The following is an 18,106-nucleotide window of genomic DNA, read 5'->3' as shown; positions in this document are numbered from 1 at the left end:
CATCTGCAGAATGGAATTCTTTAGGTGCGGACGTCGTCAATGAGGGAACTGGGTTAGCTTGAATAGGCACATGAGGAGGGGTTTGCTTTGTTCTCTTTTCAATAAAGGGGAGGCAGGGAGAGAAAATTAATTTTTAATTGAAAAAAGAAAACTTTATTAATGGGAGAGTGGAGAGGACACTATGGAGGGCAAGCTGCATTTATAATCATAACAGGGTCCAAGTCTTGCCTTTGTCTGCTGTGTGACCTTAAGCAAGTCACTTCACAGCTTTCATTCTCAGTTTACCTCTATAAAATGAGGAGGCCAGACTTGATGGCCTCAAAGGGCTTTGAATCTACAGGCCTTGTGGTGACTTCCCACCCAACCAATTACAAAGAAGTGAGACCGACCTGTGTTGAGGGGAGGAAGGAGAGGACTATCTGGGGGAAGGGGGAGGCTTCCACGGAAGGCAGGAGACGGAGCCCCAGCTGTGAAAAGATGTTGGAGCACAGACAGCAAGTCAGTACAGGACAGAACTGAGACCAGAGCTGGGGGCAGCACCCCTGAAGATGGCCGGCTTATAACATACAAGGGTGAGAAACCACTGGGGAGTGAACTAGGGGTGGCTTGAGCACACACAGACACAGACACAGACACAGACACACACCACACACCCACACACACTCTCTTTTCTCCTTTTTTTTCTTTACGGTCATGGATTCACAGATAGGACAGCTGGGTGAGACAAACCTTCAGGGTCATAGTACTCATCATGTTAGGGCTGGAAGGGACCTTTAGGAACACTGAGAACAGCTTTCTCATTTCTTAAAATAGGAAACTGAGGCCTAGAGAACGTAGGTGGCTAACACAATCCAGGAGAGAAGAAAGAGCACCTCAAAAGCTTTCCAGCCAATTTTCTTCATTCCTTCCTCCTCTTCCTTCCTTCCCTCCCTCCCTCCCTCTCCCTTTAGTTCTTTTGCCAGATTCCAGGCCAGCCCTCTATATGTTAGATGGTGTTGTTTCCATAGTATTAAAAAGGGTGTTCCAAAGGGCTTTTTGGAACATTTTATATATAAAACTGGGAACTTCTGTTCCCTGTAAATTTCCTATCCCTTTCAGGCCAGCCTAGTTAAAGGGTCCCAAAGGGAAGGAATTCATGTTCTTTCTGGGAATCCTTTTCCTTCTGGGAAAAGCACTGGAGTGTTGGAAGCTCTGAGTTCAAATCCCAGCTCTGTAACTTGCTACTAACTACTGCAAGCAAGACTGTTTAATTAATTTAATGGAGGGCAGGAAGGAAAGGAAGATGTTGAGAAATGACAGCAGTGTTTTAAAAAGGCATTACTAAAATTAAAATAAGTCAGACAAAGGCTGTCCAAAGTGACTTCCAGAAGGGCTGAGCATGGATGCCTATATCTCCCTGTTGAGTTGGTCCCTCCCTAACCTGACATATTTGAGTTAATGAAGGCAAGAACGGGCAGAAGGGTCCTTCTGTGTTCTGGTTTCATATTATAAATGGGAAGAGGACTCGGAGAAAAGGGGAAGATGAAGACGGGAGACCACTTCCCTTCTCCCCAGAATTAGGTGGTCCCTCCCGCAGAGCCTCCCTTCAGCCCTTATCCTCAGCCTTGCAGGTTTGGGTGGCTGTGGCTTTTCATCTCAGCTCAGGTCAGAAAGAGCCATCAGCAGCTTCGCTTGGAGGGGTCCTGCCTTGGTTCACCATTCTTCCCTTGCTTTCCACTCCAGTGGCATTTCTTTCTCTCTGCTCTCTCCTGGAAGTCCTCCACCCACAGCAGATCCCAACTATATCTCAGCTGCAGTCTTTCAGCCTGCTTGTCTAGGATATGAAGCTTCTGCCAGGAACCAATGACAAGCACCACGACCTAGTCTCTAGAGGCGAGCATCTGAGTTAGCGCTGATGGCGTCACGTCTTATAAAGTCAGCATGATGCAGTAGGAAGAGCACAGTAGGAAGGATGGAGGTGGTTTGAGAGATCTGACCCTGGGCAAATAATTTTATTTCTCTGGGTCTCAGTTTCCTCACCTGTAAAATGGGATTGGCCCCAGAGATCCTTTCCAGCTCTAAACTGAGGGCTATGATCCTAAAGTAAATATGGGTTGTATGCAGTAAGCATTTAATAAACGCTCATTTATTGATGAGATGTATGCACAGTGGTAAGAGCAGGGGCTCTGAGGTCTGGGGACCTTTGTGGCTTCTGGGAAGTTTCAGATCTTACCTCTTGGCACCTGTGTGACCTGAGGAGAGTTCCTTCAGTGCTCCGGGCCTCACTTTCCACATCTGTAAAATGAGGAGATTGGACTAGAAGGCCCTTGAAGCCCCATCCACCTCTGAGGTTGATTTGCACAGAGGGGTATGCCTTGATCCTTCCTTCTTTTCTTAAACCCTTCACCCTGGCCAGTCTCTGTTCCTGTGGTCACCTCTGTACAGCTGTTTATGAATAAAGGAAGCCCCTAAGAGGGCTGTGAAGGATGAATGGTTCATAGGATCATAAGTTTGGAGCAGGGAAGGGACCTTCCTAGCTGGCTAGCACAACCCTGTCATTCTGCAGATAAGCAAACTGAGAATATTAAACATAAATGTTGAAGGACAGAGGACTGTAGAGCTCATTCTGCAGATGAGGAAACTGAGGCCTGGAGAAAAGAAAGGACACAGCTTCATAGCTCTGACAAGTGACAAAGGGGCAGCTTGCTAGCTGGGGCAAGTGACAAAATTGAGATTTGAATCTAGGCCCTAGGACTACAATGTCAGTGTTCCTCCCACTGTACCATGCTATTTTCACTTACGTTACTGTTGTAATTGTGTATACCATTCAGAGAGACTGTTTTTTAAGAGAGGCCTTTGCTGCATTCCAGGAGCCTGGGAATGGGGCCCATTTGAAATGGGTTACCCTGACCAAAGGCTGACAGGTAACCCTGAGCCAAAGTCCTAAAGAGGTTGTCCAGAAAACATCCTGCCCAGGACCTTGTCGGCTCCTGGGAGAAAGGGGATTAATTAGCAGTATTTATAAAGCTGGCAGTGAGGACAAAGATAAACATGAGTGCATGCTGCCTGCCCTCAGGGATCACATACTCTAAAAGTTGAGGCAGGATGCCACCGTAGGGTGGGGGCAGGAGAAAGGATCAACTATACATATGTACATAGTGACGCCCCCCCTCCACAGACATATACAACCACCACCAGAGACACAAGTTGCTTGGATTGGGGTGGGGGTGAGGTGAACCCTGGAGTTTGGAATCAGAGGCTCCACCATTTAGAGTCATGTGACTCTCTGAGTCTCTGAGCCTCATTTTCTTCCTCTGCAAAATGAGGAAGACGGCCTCAAGGCCCCTTACAGCTCCAAATCTATGATCTTTTGAGGTAGTAAGCTACCTGCCCTGCCCGTCCTCCCCATTACCCTCCAAACCCTTCTATCTATCCGTGGATAGACTCTGCTCAACGGGGCGGGGGAAGAAGCCTCTTGGGTGACTAGCTTTGATAGCTCAAGGTCAGTCTAAGCTTCGGGTGTCTTTGCTCAGCTGCAACCATTAGCCAGCTGGTCTGTTAATGTGGGCAGTGCGCAAAGTCCTTCATCTTGTACCACAGGGCATCATCAAAGCAAGCCAGAAATGGAAGGGACCTTTAGAGACTTTTACAGAGAAGGAAACTGAGGCCAGGGAGGTGACTTGTCCAAGGTCATACATCCAGGAAAACAGCAAAAGCTCCTTACTATAGGAGACCCACTTCCTGGTCCCTATTTCATCTCAGGGAATGCCCTGTCTTTGTCCTTCTGAGCCCCAAGGCCCAGGCACAGTAGTTCTGTGAGTCTGGAAAGGCTCCCTACTTAAGGGCTGAATCTGGGCCCAGGATAGGGGAAACTCAAATGTTCCTTGAAGCCTAATGGAAAAATTTTACTGAGTGTAAGACTCATGGAACTTGTACCCCAAGAAGTAATAGAAGAAACATAAAGAGATTTGAGAAACACTTAAGATAAAATAATTATGAGTACTGACTGAGAATGATAATTGAGGGGAAGCTAGGTGGCAAAATGGATAGAGTGCAGGACCTGGAGTCAGGAAGACTCATCTTCCTGAGTTCAAATCTGGATTCAGATATTAGCTGTGTGACCCTGGGCAAGTCACTTAATCCAGATTGCCTCAGTTTCCTCATCCGTCAAATGAGTTGGAGAAGGAAATGGTGAGCCACTCCAGGATCTTTGCCAAGAAAACCCCCAAGAGGATCATGAAGACTTGGACATGACTGAACAACAAAATGCCCTAATGGGGAGGATGTGAGAAATGGCCAACATAAGGCCAAACAGGATCACAGGTGAAGTACTAGAAGGAGCCATCTAGTCCAGCTAATTTTACAAAGGAGGAAACCGAGGCCCAGAGGATAAATGACTGGCTCAGGGTCTCACGGTGGTAAGCAGCTGAGCTGGGATTCAAACTCAGACCTGCAGATAGCAAATCCATGGTCTCTCTTCTCTGAACCTCCTTCAATGCCACTGTCAGAGTTATGTGGATGAAAGGGGTGAGCCAGCATGTCACTTCTGGCAGTTTTAAAAGGCCTGTGTTGAGGAGGCAGCTTGAATCCTAAGATTCACAGGCTACCCCATCTTGGACTGTATGATTCCAGGCCTGAGTTATTCCTATCCCGGTGCTTCCCCCTCTTCTCCAACCCTTGCAAAAAAAAAAAAGAAAGAAAGAAAGAAAGAAACATTGACAGGCACATACCCAGCTGAGGTCATGCTAACTCTGCTATGCCAGGGCCAGTCTATCATTGGGGGAGACCACAGGCTTGAGAAGCATGAAAGGGCTGGCAAGAGAGACAGATGAATGCATCAGGAGCCTGCCTGCCTCCCTTGGGCAGAGGTGCCAGAGTGCTCCAGCAACGTGGCTGCTGGCTTGGGGTGGGGGGGTGGGAAGGAGAGGGAAGAGGGGCTGTTGGGAGCTGTTCCAAGGCTTCCCATGTCAGGACAAGGGCCAGAACACATGCCCTCCCACTGCCCCCAGGTCTAACCCAGAACCAGGCTGGCACCCACAATATCACCAGAGCCTTTCCAGGCTTCCTCTGTCTCTCTCCACAGAGATTAAGGGTTTGTCCATCCTGCCCTGTGCCTTCCCTTACACACACACACACACACACACACACACACACACACACACACACACACACACACACACACACACACACACACACTCTCTCTCTCTCTCTCTCTCTCTCTCTCTCTCTCTCTCTCTCTCTCTCTCTCTCTCTCTCTCTCTCTCTCTCTCTCTCTCTCTTTTCAATGCACACCCAATGCTGGATCCCTCTGGAACTCCATTCTAAACAGCCCTGGCTTATGCCTGCCCCCCCGCTCCTTCTCCCAGCTTTCCTCCTCCCTCCCACCTAAACAGAACTTTGAAGTGCCTGAGTTGCACATATGGAAGGGGTTTAGCTGGGCTCTGAATGCAGCCTTTATTAAATCCAGGTTAGCCCCCCATCAGCACCGCCTACCTGCTCTCCCCAGCACACTTCACATTCCTCCAGCTAAGCCCTGTTCCCTTCTGGTTTTTAACCCTTCCTTCTGCTCAGTGTGGAGGCAGCATGCTTGCTTCCCAATCATCATTTTCCAAGCCTCCCTACTCCCCCTGACCCAATAAACTAATGAGAGAGAGAAAGAGCAAATGTTTCAGGTTCTGTCAGAGCTGCTGGTGGCAAAGCTGGCACTGTAGAGGTGGGGGCCTGGGACTGCATTTGGGGTCCCATAAACCTCGGCATGACCCTGAAGTTAACCTATCTCTTTTGAGTACAGCCATTCACCAGTGCTGACTGCCACACGGCTGTTACCCCCTTCACCTCCAAACAACTCCAAGGCTCTGCTCTGTGGCCAGGGCCCATGCCAACTACCTGGGAACAGTCTATCAAAATTCAATGCCAAGAGATCATGTGGTGGAGAGGATGGGGTGCTGGGCCTGGAATCTACCTCCGATACTTACTAGCTGTGTGAGCCTGGGAGGCTTACTTCTCCTTGCCTCAGTTTCTTTCTCTGTAAAATGATGGGGTCCCTTCCAGCTCTAAATCTATGATCCTATAATTATGTCAGAGGGCAAGAAGGGGGTTCATGCAGGGCAGAAGGAACTGGCATCTCAGAAGAAAACGTGCAAGGCATCACTGTATCCAGGAAGTACGTATATGGTCACATTATTCTCTAAGGAAATCCCCAGGGAGAAGGCCTGGTCTGACCTTCGCTGGCTCAGCTGCCTGTTTTCTGAAGGTCAGGAGACAGCATTGGAGGTCAAATCCAAGGGAAGGGGTCCTGACACGGAAACTTGAAGTTAGTTTAAAAGACAAGGCCAAATTTCTTGGAAAGCTATTAAGCAAGGGCCCTGTGCCCTGTTGGCGGCAAAGACCCTTTCCATCCTTGGTCTTAGAGCTCAGCAGTTTGGAAAGAGTTTGAGAAACCCTTCCAACAGTTAGCTCTCCCCTGCCCCGCACAGACTATATGTTCTGAGTCAGCTCAGGCTCCTCACCACTGGCCAGAGGAGGAGCGAAGGCATGGCTGCTCTGCCCTGAGAGCTCTCTCCACATAGGTGACCCTCTGCCCCAAGAAGGCAGCTCCTCGAACAACTAATGCTTTCTCCAGAAGCTGCTACCCCATCTGTCCTGCCCTGGATCAAGCAATGCACTGGCCATAGCACACAGGCATCATCGCTGCATGTCCACCTCAATGTCCCTGATGCTGCTGAACCAGCCACACCACAGATTGCCAGCATCATCCAAGAGCTGGCTCATTTGTTAAGTGCCTATCTTTGCCAGGTGCTAAGGATACAAATACAAAATAAAATAAGCATATGCAAAACCCCATGAATTGGATCTAGGGATAGGAAGAGAGAGAAGGGTATTGGACCTATCCTCATGGGTCTTATAATCTGGCTGGGGATTCAGGTCATGGACAGCAGGACGTGCACTGACTCTAGGGTCTGGGCACAAAGCTCATCTGTTCTCTTTACCTCCCAAGTGGTCACCCAAGAGGGTAAGAAGGCAAGGAAGGCAGGAAGGGGTCAGGTTGGCAGAGAGCTTTTAACGACTGAGAATTTTAAATTTGAACTTGGAGATAATAATTGGAATTGAAGCTTCTGGGAAATTACTTTGAGTAAAGGATAGATTGGTGTGGGGAGGGGATGGAGGCAGTGAGGCCATTGCTGTTGTCCAGGTGTGAGATGATAAGGGCCTGAACTGGGGCCATGGCTGCGTGAGGAGACAGATAGGGCCCTTTATAAGAGATGTTATGAAGGGACAAACAAAATCTAGCAACAGATGAAGTATGTGGAGTGAATTTGAGTGAGAAGCTGAGGATGAAGGCTGAGGGTGGCTAGAGGAAGTAATAGGGAAATTGGTTGGGGGTGGGGAGAAATTACTGAACTGAGATGCCTACAATTATTCATTTCGAGATGTCCTGGAGCTCAGCAAAGGGCCTGGTGTTGGACGCACAGATCTCAGGACAACTGAACCCACAGGGGTGGATGAGACAGATCATGGAAGGAGTGAGCCCAGGACAGAACCTCGGGGACTCCCACAATTCATGCTCATGACCTGGATGAAGACCCAGCAAAAAGTTCCAGGGCAGCCTGAGGCCTCACCTTCCAGATGAAAACAGCAGCTCCCCATTTATCCAGCCCCTTCTCTAGTACTTAGCATAGTGCCTATCACATAGTAATTAATAGATGCTTCTTGACTAATTAATTCACTCTGTGCAGACTGGTGATCATACAACGGGCATTCATTCAATCAAAGCGTGTTTACCAGGCTGGACCTCGGCATAGAAGTTAGAGAAACTTACACTAACAATTCGGGCTATGGTCAACGGTGGGAGAGCTGTAGAGAGCATCTGTTTCAACCTTTTCATTTTACAGAAGGGGAAACTAAGGAAGGCCTTGAAATGTGAAATGACCTGCCCATGATCACAGGGTGAATTAATTATACAACAAGCACTGATTAATTACTATGTGTCAGGCTCTGTGCTAACCACTAGAGAAACAAAAAGAGGCAAAAGACAATCCCTGCCCTTAAGAAGCTTATGGTCCAACGGGGAGACAGAACACACAATTAAGTGTATACAAGATGCACACAGAATAGAAGGAAGGAAACCTTAGAAGGCAAGGCTCAAGTAGCTGGGGTGGTGGTGCAGCAGAGGAGACCTCACTACTGGGAGAGGTCAAGATCATGGTACCTCTGTGCCTGGAACACAACAGGCAACTGCTTGCAGATGAAAGAAGGTGAACACAGGAATTGGACACTGGCTGAGGGGGCAAGGGGACAGCCTGGGGGCATTTTGGAGCAGATGGATCGGCAGGGTCTCCCTTCCTGCCCCCCTAAATCTGTTTGGGGATGGGGGGGAAATCCATGCCCTGCTCCTCTGGGGAACCTCCCAGCTCAGTAGCAAAGCTGATAAAGCCAGGGTTTTTGCGGTATTTGGTCAGGGAGGAGAACTGCTTTGTTTTTCAAACCAGAGGTGTTGTTTCCTCCTTCTGACCACCAAGGTAGGGCCCCCACCTCCACATCATACCACAGCAGTGCCCACAGAAGCATCCTTGCTGGGTGGGACCGGCTTTTCCCCCAGCACTTGGCTGGATGGGCCCACTCACTTCAGCTCATTCCACTGCTCTAAGGTCTGGATGCCTCCCCCAGAGCCCTACTCCTCCATCTTGGTTAGCAAATTCAGTTCTCAAGAACCTTAACATACATGAAGGCCATTGCTGAAATCCCTGCCACACTCCAAAGCTCTGTGTGTGTGTGTGTGTGTGTGTGTGTGTGTGTTTGCATGTTTCCTCACCTGTAAAATGAGCTGGAGAAGGAAATGGCAAACCGCTCCAGGATCTTTGCCAAGAAAACCCTAAATGGGTCACAAAGTCGGATGGGACAGAAACGACTGAAAAACTTACTGTGTCTACATCACAGTCCTCCTCCTTGAGGGCAGGGAAAGGACTATGTCATTCGTCACTTCTGCATCCTCAGTGCCTTACATTCAATTGATGCTTAATAAGTGTTTGTTGAACTGAGTTCAAGTGCCTGATTAAGAAAGGCAAATTCCAGTGGAAACAGCAAGGAAGACAAGCCTTGCAGAGAGTGACCTAGGGCAATGACCCAACCAGGAGGCTTACCTCCCAGGTCTGACTCTGAGATCGACTCATAGATTCTGATGCAACGCACTGGCTGGGGATCCCTGTTTACCATCATGAAGGCTTAAGGAAAACCTGTCTGAAAGAAAAGGGATTGTTGGCTGAAGGAAAGTAGAGTCTCCTTTTCTGGAAGATTGCAGACAAGAAAATCTCTGCTGCCATGTGGCGGAGGAGAAGTGGGCCTATCCAGGGGAACGAGGCTGCGTGGGCTTCCTCTGGGACCTTTCACATGTCAACTTCACGCTTCTCTAGTGAGGGCATTCAAATTAAAAGGAATTCTTAAACTCACAAAGACTCAGATCATCAGGCATCATCCCATCTGATTCATGAATCGTCTTCAAACATCCCTGACAAATGGTGGCGGAGCCTCCGCTCACAGTGACAAGGAATTCGTTATCTCCTGAGGAGGCTCATTTCCACTTTTGGATAGTTCCAATCATCAAAAGGTCTTTCTAATATTGAGCCAAAATCTGCCTTGTGTTATTTTTCACCCACTGACCCTGGATTGGGCCTCTGGAGCCAAGTGGAGTCACTGCAGCCCTTTTTCCATATGGCTAGGAGGGTTTATCTCAATCCTTGCTGCTGACTGGCTGCCACAATCTTTCAGAGCTTCAGTTTTCTCATCTGTGAAATGGATTAACAATAGCACCTATCTCCCAGAGTGGTTGTAAGGATCAAATGAGACAAATGTAGAGCGCTTCATGCTGTACCTGGCCCATAGTAGGGGCTACTTAAATGTTTGCTATTATCACACATATAGAAGAAAGAGGGGGCATCTGGGAGCCTCCCAAATGTATACAGCCACCCAGTGTACATAGAAATACACTGATAAGGCAGAGGCAGTGTTACTGTGGAAAGGATGCTAGATTTCGGGGTCATAAGATATGGTTTGGAATTCCAGTTCTGCCATTTACTCCCTGTGTGACCTTAAACAAACTACTTAAACTCTCTGGGCTTCAGTGTTTTCAGATATAAAATACAGGGAGGCAGGTGGACAGGATGACCACCACAGCTCCCCTCCAAGTGTAAATCTATGGCCCCCTGCACAGGCTTTTTCTTCTATGTGGGGCAAGTGTTAGGGAAATGGTCTTGGTGTGCCCACAGACATTAGCCAACAGTTATCAATTAATAGTTAATTAGCCTTAATAGTCAAGTTTGTTCATCTGTAAGAAGGGGGAAATAAGAGGCATACTGCCTACCTACCCCATTGGGATTCTGCAGGAAGTGCTTTGGGAACCTTAAAGTCCTATGGAAATCTAGGTTATTATTAAGTTTGTCTAGCGGTGCATGTGTCTAGGGCAGGTGCTGTTATATGGACAGGAGCTGGATACAGAATGAAAGATAAAGAAGGGTGAATGAGCTAAAGCATGCTCAATACCGACTCATATCCAAGAGAGGAGGAATCCATCAAAATAGGATTACACTGGCCCTGGATTTCATCCATGCAGAGAACTGCCAGGTAAGGAAATTCTCTCCACCATCTGTCTCGGGGACCTGCACTGACAAGTTAAGACTCAGAGTTGCCTGTGGCCATCAAGAGGTTAAGTGATTTGTCCAGGATGACACAGTCATTATATTATCTGTCATTTGGAAAAGAGACTGGATTTCTTGGCCCCAGAGGGCTAATGAGTGAAAACTAGAAACATAATGTAGACTTTGGTTCACTTTTGATAATGAGAGCTATCTAAGAGTGGAAATGAATTGTTTGAGTAGATAAGGGATACCTAGATGGCCCAAGAGACAAAGCCCTGGGCCTGAAGTCAGGAGACCTAAGTTCAAACTTGACCTTAGATATTTACTAGCTGTGTGACCCTGAGTAAGTCCTCTGTTTACCTCAGTTTTCTTATCTGTAAAATGGGGTGGGGGTAGGGGAAAAATAGCATCTATCTCCCAGGATTGTTGTAATAGATCAAATGAGATAATGATCACAAAGAGTACCTAGCACATGTAGTAGGTGCTATATGAATGTCAGCTACTCTAGTCCACATACTATTCCTGTTGCATATGCCAAGTATTGTGCTAAAAGCCCTCAAAAGGATCATTATTCTATTAATATGTTCTTGAGGTTCATAGCAAAAGTATGAAATACTTAGGGAAGCCAGAGACATATCTGTGGGGTCACAGGCTTATAATCTGCATAGATTATGCCATGGAGTCTGAAATAGATTTTTTTTTGGAGGCAATCAGGATTAAGTGACTTGCCCAGGGTCACACAGCTAGTGTGTGTCTAAGGCTGGATTTGAACTCCTGACTTTAGAGCTGGTACTCTATCCACCATGCCACCTGGCTGCCTTCCTGAGATACAGTCTTAAAAATTATCTTGACATGATTTGTTTTTATATCATCTTCATTTCCATATATGTATATATACATATGTATGGAAATGGGTATATATATATATACATACATACACACACACATACATATAAACATCCTTTCCCTATAAAAAAGAAAGAGAGGGGGGAAAAAGCAGTTTTGCCAACCTCATCAGCACCCCTGACAGTACATGCAGTATTTCCCACCCACAGTCCCCTACCTCTGCAAAGAAAGGAAGAGGGCGCATTCAGTGGGAGAGAGTTTTCCAGGAGAATGTCAGAGAGCAGGAGGGGCCGACAGTGACACATGAGCTGCCCCATGGTGCTATTGGTTCTTCCAGAGAGTTCCTTTAGTGATTTTTCATAAATTGTGAGTCACCCCCAAGGAAGACCAACAGCTGTTCCCACAGTCTGCTGCTCAAGGAGGACTCATCAGATTGACACACTTAAGAAGTCCCAGAGAAGGGCCATTTATTCACTTTCTCTGAGCCCTGAGGGTAAGAAGATGAGTCTTGGTCACTGGGCATTCCCAGGCTCATATGGTTGCCTGGTAGACTAAAGAAATGAGGCAATCATGAGCAGCCTCCAACTCAAGTCTCCTCAGTGTCCAGATCACTTCCTACCCGTGGCTCTGTCTGTTTCTCTCTCTTTCTCCCACTTTATGCTAATTCTACACAAAGGGTACCTTTGGAAGACAGCCTGACTTCCTATCAGAGGCCAAAAACCCTCTCCCTGGTCTAACCTGGGACTGCAAGCATCTTCCGAGGTATCTCGGTGATGGTGATATAGAGCTGGGAGGTTTCCACAATCTCATCCTACAGTTTTCCTTTTCTCTAAAACAGGAGTCTTTTAGACACAGGGAGTCTGTGGGTAGATTTCAAGGGGTCCAAGACATTACATTTTTATTTCGACATGACTGGCTTGAGCTCTGTAATCTTACATATTTTATTTTATGCATCTAAAAACACTATTCTGGGAAAGGAGTGATCCACAGGCTTCACCAGATTGTCTGTCAAAGGAGGTCAGGACACAGAAAAGCTTAGCAACCTCTACTCTAAAACAAGTTTCAGACGGGGAGTCAATCAACAGGCACTTACTGATACCTACACCATGCTAAGCACTTCTGACAAATGTTATTTCATTTGATCTTCATCACAACCCTTCATGGTAGGTGCTGTTACGGTCTCCATTTCACAGTTGAGGAAACTGAGGCAGACATCAGTGACTTACCCAGGGTCACATTACCTAATAAGTGTCTGAGGCACTATTTGAACTTAGGTCTTCCTGACCCAGGTCCAGAGCTCTACCCACATCCTCTGCACCACCAGCTGCAGTGGAGATACAAAGACAAGTAAATCTGCCTGCCCTCAAAGAGCTCACATCCATGTGGAACAGTCAAGAAAGGGGGGAAGGGCCCCGGTACGGGGACAGATGAATGGGGTCTCTTCTCATTTATCTGCCAGGGACAAATTATTGTCTGTGAGCAAGTTCAAAGGCAAAAAGAAAACACACAAAAAAACAGGAAATGAAAATGGAAAAAACAGTCTAAGTGAAATGCTTATCTGTACTATTTCCCCTGATATATGCCTGTGCATCCAAGGTCACTGCTGGGCTCTGGGCCACAGTGAGCACCTCTCCCAGCGCTGTGAAGGGAGAGCCTGGTTTTTGACTCTCAGGGAACTCTAGGGAAGGAGGATCAGGGGATCATATCCCTGGGGCTAGAAGGGACCTCATCTAGTCAGTCTACCAGAAGAGAAACCTGAAGTTCTAGGAGGTGAAGGGATTTGTTTAACATCACACTCTTCAGAGGCAGAATCTGAATCCAGATCCTCTGACTCCAGAGCCAGAATTCTTTCCTGAGCTACACTGCCTTCCCATGAGACTACGCAGGAAGGGATGAAGCTAAATTCCTTAATTCAGCTCTCTGGTCGGAGCTCTACAGCTAAACATAGGTTATTTTAAACATTTGGATTCAATATTGTGATGTTTCTCTACACTGCCAGCAAGCGGTCTCCTGGTGACTTATTCATGGCTTCCTGAAGCCTTTAAAAGGGAATAGGAAGAACCTGGGTATTTCTGGCAAATGAGATGCCGTTGAATCCTTGGAGCAAAGATCATGAAATGAAGCATCTTCCTTCCAGTGACAGGCCAGCTTTGGGAACTGTCAAGAGTTAACCACTGAGCTTGCTCCCCAGATAAAGCTCCTGTTTAATCCCTCCCCAGGGAGGGCCCAGCCCCTCAGCCCAGGCTGCTACTGCTGCTCTGGGAAAACTAGGTTAATGCAGCAGTGGTGGCAGTGTGCTGGGAAAAGAGAGGTGGGCAGCAGGCCTGTCTAGAAAGTCTGCTTGCAGGCAGGAAGGCAGAAACAGGTGAGCAAACCCCACTTGGTTACCAGGCAAACACTCGCATCTATAATACTGACCCACTTTGACATACAGAGAATGCCAGGGGACTGAGTCAGCCTCTGAATCATGTATGCCAACCACTGTTGCTGCTGGGAGAGCCACCATGTGACCCACTAGTTGAACTGACCCAGCAGCACTGCCTTGGGGAGCCAGTCTTACCAGCTTGCAGACCTGCTCACCTCAGGGGCAGCTCTATAGAAAAAGGCAGGGTAGAACCAGGAAAAGCAAGCAGAGGCCACAAAGACAGAATATGGAGACAGGAGGACCTGGTTCAAATCTAGGCCCTGCGCTGCCTTGGGTAGGTCACTAACACAAAGACTGGCTCTACATTCAGAGGAGGGAGATTCAAATGCCACTTCTAACTCTTAATACCTGAGTGACTTCTGGCATTTCACTCAGTTTCTTCATGTGTCAAATGAGAGCTGGATCACGTGGCTTCTGAGGGTCCTTCTTGGCTCTAGAGTGATCATCTTCTGAGCCTTGGTTTCCTCCTCTGGGATATGAGGGAGTTGACCTCAATGATCTCTAAGTCACTCCCAGTCTTAAGACTCTATTGTGTTCTGTGTGGGAACAGTATTTCTTTTAGGGCCTCCATAGGATTCTACATTCAAAGGGAAAGAAAACTCAGAGGCCATTTGTTCAGCTTCCTCATTTTACAGATAAGAAAACTGAGTCCCAGGGAGATTAAGTGACTTGTCCAAGGTCAAACAGGTACTAAGCAGTAGAGGAGGGATTTGAACCTCGGTCCTCTAACTCCAAAAGCTCTAGGTCCTATTTCTTGAGCTAGAAGAAATCTCAGAGCCTACCTAGCTGGCAACTTCTCATTTTATGTATGAGGATGCTGATGCCAGGCAAGTTAAATGATCTGAGGTCACACAGGGAATCAATGTCAGAGGCAAGATTAGAACCCAAGTCCCCTGGGCTCTCTCCACTGTACCACACTGCCTTATTTTGGTGATGATCCAAGCCACAGGGAAGGAGTCAAGGAGAGCTGAGCTAGGAAATGAATGGAAAATTTGAGGTTTAAAGAAGAAAAGGCCCCTGCAGGACTGACAAAGCTCTTAGTTCACCCCAGGACACCTCACTCAGGGGTAAGGTAAACCTAAAGAGCTCCTCTTTTGGTATCCTCTGTTCAGTAAACCTATAAAGTTGAGTCATCATCCACCTCGAGAGTGTCGGGGAGGTGGCTGCAGGCCAGACTGTTTGGGAGCTCAGGGCTGCTGCACCAGTGGAGGACAGAGAGGAAGCAGGGCAGGTGAGGGTGGGGGGGAGGAATGAGGACCTAGGCACCAAGCTGCTTGCCACAGACAGCTGCCTCAGCAGCCAGGGGGACATCAGAGCTCTGGTGACCTGGTCCCCAGGGAGGCTCAAGGTGAGATGGGGCCAGGACACAGCAGCTCATGTGGCAGGGCCTACCCAGCACTTCCCAGAGCTGATGTCACCTTTGCTAGGGCATATTTGTCCCCTAGAAACAATGTGCCAGAGTCCAGGTCCCTTTGATTTTTTGAGCAAATCACTGGCCCTCAACTTTTCCATCTAAATCTAGAGCTCTTAGCCTGGAGTCCACAGACTCAAGTGACTCATGGATAGATTTCAGGGGAGTCCAGGGACTTGGATGGGGGAAAAGCAACATCTTTATTTCCACTAAATGAAATTTAGCACTTCCTTGAATCATTAAAAAAAAATATTCGGAGAAGGGGCCCATAGGCTTCAACAGAGTACTGCCGAAGGGGTCCAGGATACTAAAAATAAGGTGACGTTCCTCTGGGTGAGATGACCCTTGTGGCAGGTACCACAACCCTGCCCCCTTCCCACTCCTGCAGGTGCCAAGGAGTTGGCAGAGAAAGCACCCCCAGGGATGCCCCCAGGCCAGGGGTCCCCAAAGGTGGCACTGAGGGATGAAGCAGGGAAACGACAGCTCTGCAGGCAAGACCTGTGGCCTAGGTCAGTCTATTAACTAAAAAGCATTTATTAAGTACCTACTAAATGCCAGACGGGGCAGGGAGGCCTGGGGGGCTCAGAGACAAAGACAGAACAGTCTCCGCACTCCAGGAGTCTACATTCTAATAGGGAAGTCAACAGAGATTTCATTAGTATATGGAACCCCCAGATGAAGAGACATTCTCAACCAAGGAAGACCAGCCCCTTCTCTGCAGATCAGAGCTGCCCAGGACACTGAGAGGCTGAGCAATGCAGCCAGGAGGTGTCCCAAGTGGGTCCTGAACCAGACTCGTAGGCAGCTCTCTCCGCATGAAGTCAGGCTGCACATACACAGTAGCTAGCCAGCAGCTGGGGAGACCACAGAAAGCCCCGCACAGATGGTGGCCTCACCTGCATCCAGTCACAACCCTCCGTCCTTTAGGGCATTTGGGCCATAGAGGACATTGGCATCCTCTCTGACACCCAAGGGCCATAGAGGACATTGGCATCCTCTCTGACACCCAATCCGCTCTTTTGCTTGGCTGGCACAAGCAGAGAGAATGAAGAAACTGACTTCCCCATCTCCCAGCCTCCCATTCTGTTAGAAGCTGGAGGTGATGGAGATGAACTCCCTCACTGGACAGGGGGGCAGAAAATCAGGCCCAGAGAGGGTACTTGACGTGTGGCACCCAGCTCTAAAAGCCAGCTGCCCTGGTTTCGAGTCTAGTGTTCTCCCTCATTACACAATAGCCTGTTTCTAACCTCCCCGGTTCTATTGTACCACAGAGGAAAACTTTCCATTTCCCTGACCAGAGGGGGAATCCAATCAGCCCACCCTGACCCCATGCACCCAAGTCTAGTTCTTCTTGCCTGCTAGAGAAGCCCCCAGGACCTTCATGCCCCACTGGGGCCAATCCAAGTAAAATGCAATACACAGCACTGACTCAGTGGCTCTGAACAGGGTAATGGGACAGCTGAAAAGCCTGGGCCCCTCACCAGAGACTAAGCAGCATTTCCTCTGCAGACCTTCACTCTTTACCCTCCCACCTCTTCAGCTTCCCCTGGTCACTGGGGGAAGCTAGGGGCTTGCTCCCAAAATAACCCACTCAGCGTCTATGTGCCTGCTCCGCTCACCCAAACATAAGAGCAGGGCAAAGAGGGTCCTTTCCCACACAAGACAAAACATGCCCCCCCCCCCCCAAACGTGGCCAGATGCAGAGAAAGCCATGGCAGGGGGGTGGGGGCATTGCTAACCACCATTAGTCATCATGTTAACACAGTTAGGTACAGCCCCTCCTTCTCTTTCAGCTCGTCCAAAAATTATTCCTACGGAAATTGGCACTCCTGGCACAGGAGAGTGCCTCACCAGGATTTGCAGGTGTTAAGGCTGCTGGGCCAAGGAGATACCAGGTAAGAAGAGTCTGTGGGCTTTGGGGGATGGGGTTGCTACTTCCTAGATGAGAAGCACAGAAACTGCTAAAACAGCTGAAGGCAAGAGGGGGAGGCTTCTCCAAAAAGCCCCCCCTTTCTTTCCCTCCTTTTGCCGTTGTCCAGGTTCCTCAATACCACCCTGCCCCCCAAGAAACAGGGACAGACAGACAGATGGCACCTTTTGGCGGAGCAGTTTGCTGCGGACCCGGCCCCAGAGGCGGGCTCCTGTGTTGGGGGGCCGCTTGCTTCCCGGCTCCTCCATCCGTTCCAGGCAGCAGCCCTCCAATGGCTCACATACAGAGTTCAGGTTGCAGTCTGGCTGGGCCAGGATGTCCGTCATTCTGCCAGCCCACCCCCCTCCCTGGCCGGGGCCCTTCTCTGCCCAGCTTGGGGCAAAAGAAAAAAAATTCCACAGCCACTGTTCGGGAGCCCTCCAAACTGGCTTGTGGGCGAGAGAAGAGAGTGAGCCTCCTGCCCAGAGGGAAATCCCAGCGGCGAGGATGTCTTGGGTTGGTGCCTGAGCAGAGGACGAGGCGGTGTGCGTCTGAGAGACCTCTGCCCCAGCTGGGGAGCTTGCCCCGGGAAAAACGTTAGTGGAGCTTGGGCGAAGCCGTCATCACGGAGTGCGGCTTCCCTCCAGCCAGAGGCTCCAAGCCGGGGGAGAGAAGGATGGGGCAGGGCAACCGAGCACTCTCTCCCCTCCCTGGTGTGGGACGCGTCCTAGGCTGCCAGGATCGCCAGTGCGCCAGTGCGCCAGTGCGCTCGGTGAGCTGGCGGCAGGCGCTGGAGAGCATTTCGCCTCGGCTCCCCCCACCCCGGCCTGGCCCGCCCTCTGCACGCCCCCCGCCACTGAGCGCTGAAGGACCTCACCCAGAGGAGGAGCCCACCCAGCGCTCGG

The 18,106-nt window shown here is 49.0% G+C and overlaps 1 protein-coding gene across 7 annotated transcripts in view; it reads right to left on the bottom strand.

The window, feature by feature from the left end:
- Positions 1-18,106, bottom strand: part of ABR (ABR activator of RhoGEF and GTPase) — a 289,390-nt gene that overhangs the window by 17,316 nt on the left and 253,968 nt on the right. Inside the window, exon 17 of one of the 7 annotated variants that reach the window (XR_011973884.1) lies at positions 2,213-2,274. The exons of 5 other annotated variants lie outside the window; for them this stretch is intronic. Coding sequence is in view for 1 of the 2 variants with exons in the window: in XM_072639886.1 (XP_072495987.1) it covers positions 17,387-17,548 (162 nt within the window). In the remaining variant the exon portion in view is untranslated. Of the gene's footprint in view, positions 1-2,212; positions 2,275-17,386; positions 17,987-18,106 lie in introns of those variants that run through there. One more of the 7 variants, XM_072639886.1, reaches the window with a different exon arrangement.

This window comes from Notamacropus eugenii, chromosome 2 (assembly GCF_028372415.1).
Source record: "Notamacropus eugenii isolate mMacEug1 chromosome 2, mMacEug1.pri_v2, whole genome shotgun sequence".
In the NCBI taxonomy this organism is placed as follows: domain Eukaryota; kingdom Metazoa; phylum Chordata; class Mammalia; order Diprotodontia; family Macropodidae; genus Notamacropus; species Notamacropus eugenii.
Note: the sequence above shows the minus strand (reverse complement) of the source record. Positions and strands in the feature narration are given on the sequence as shown.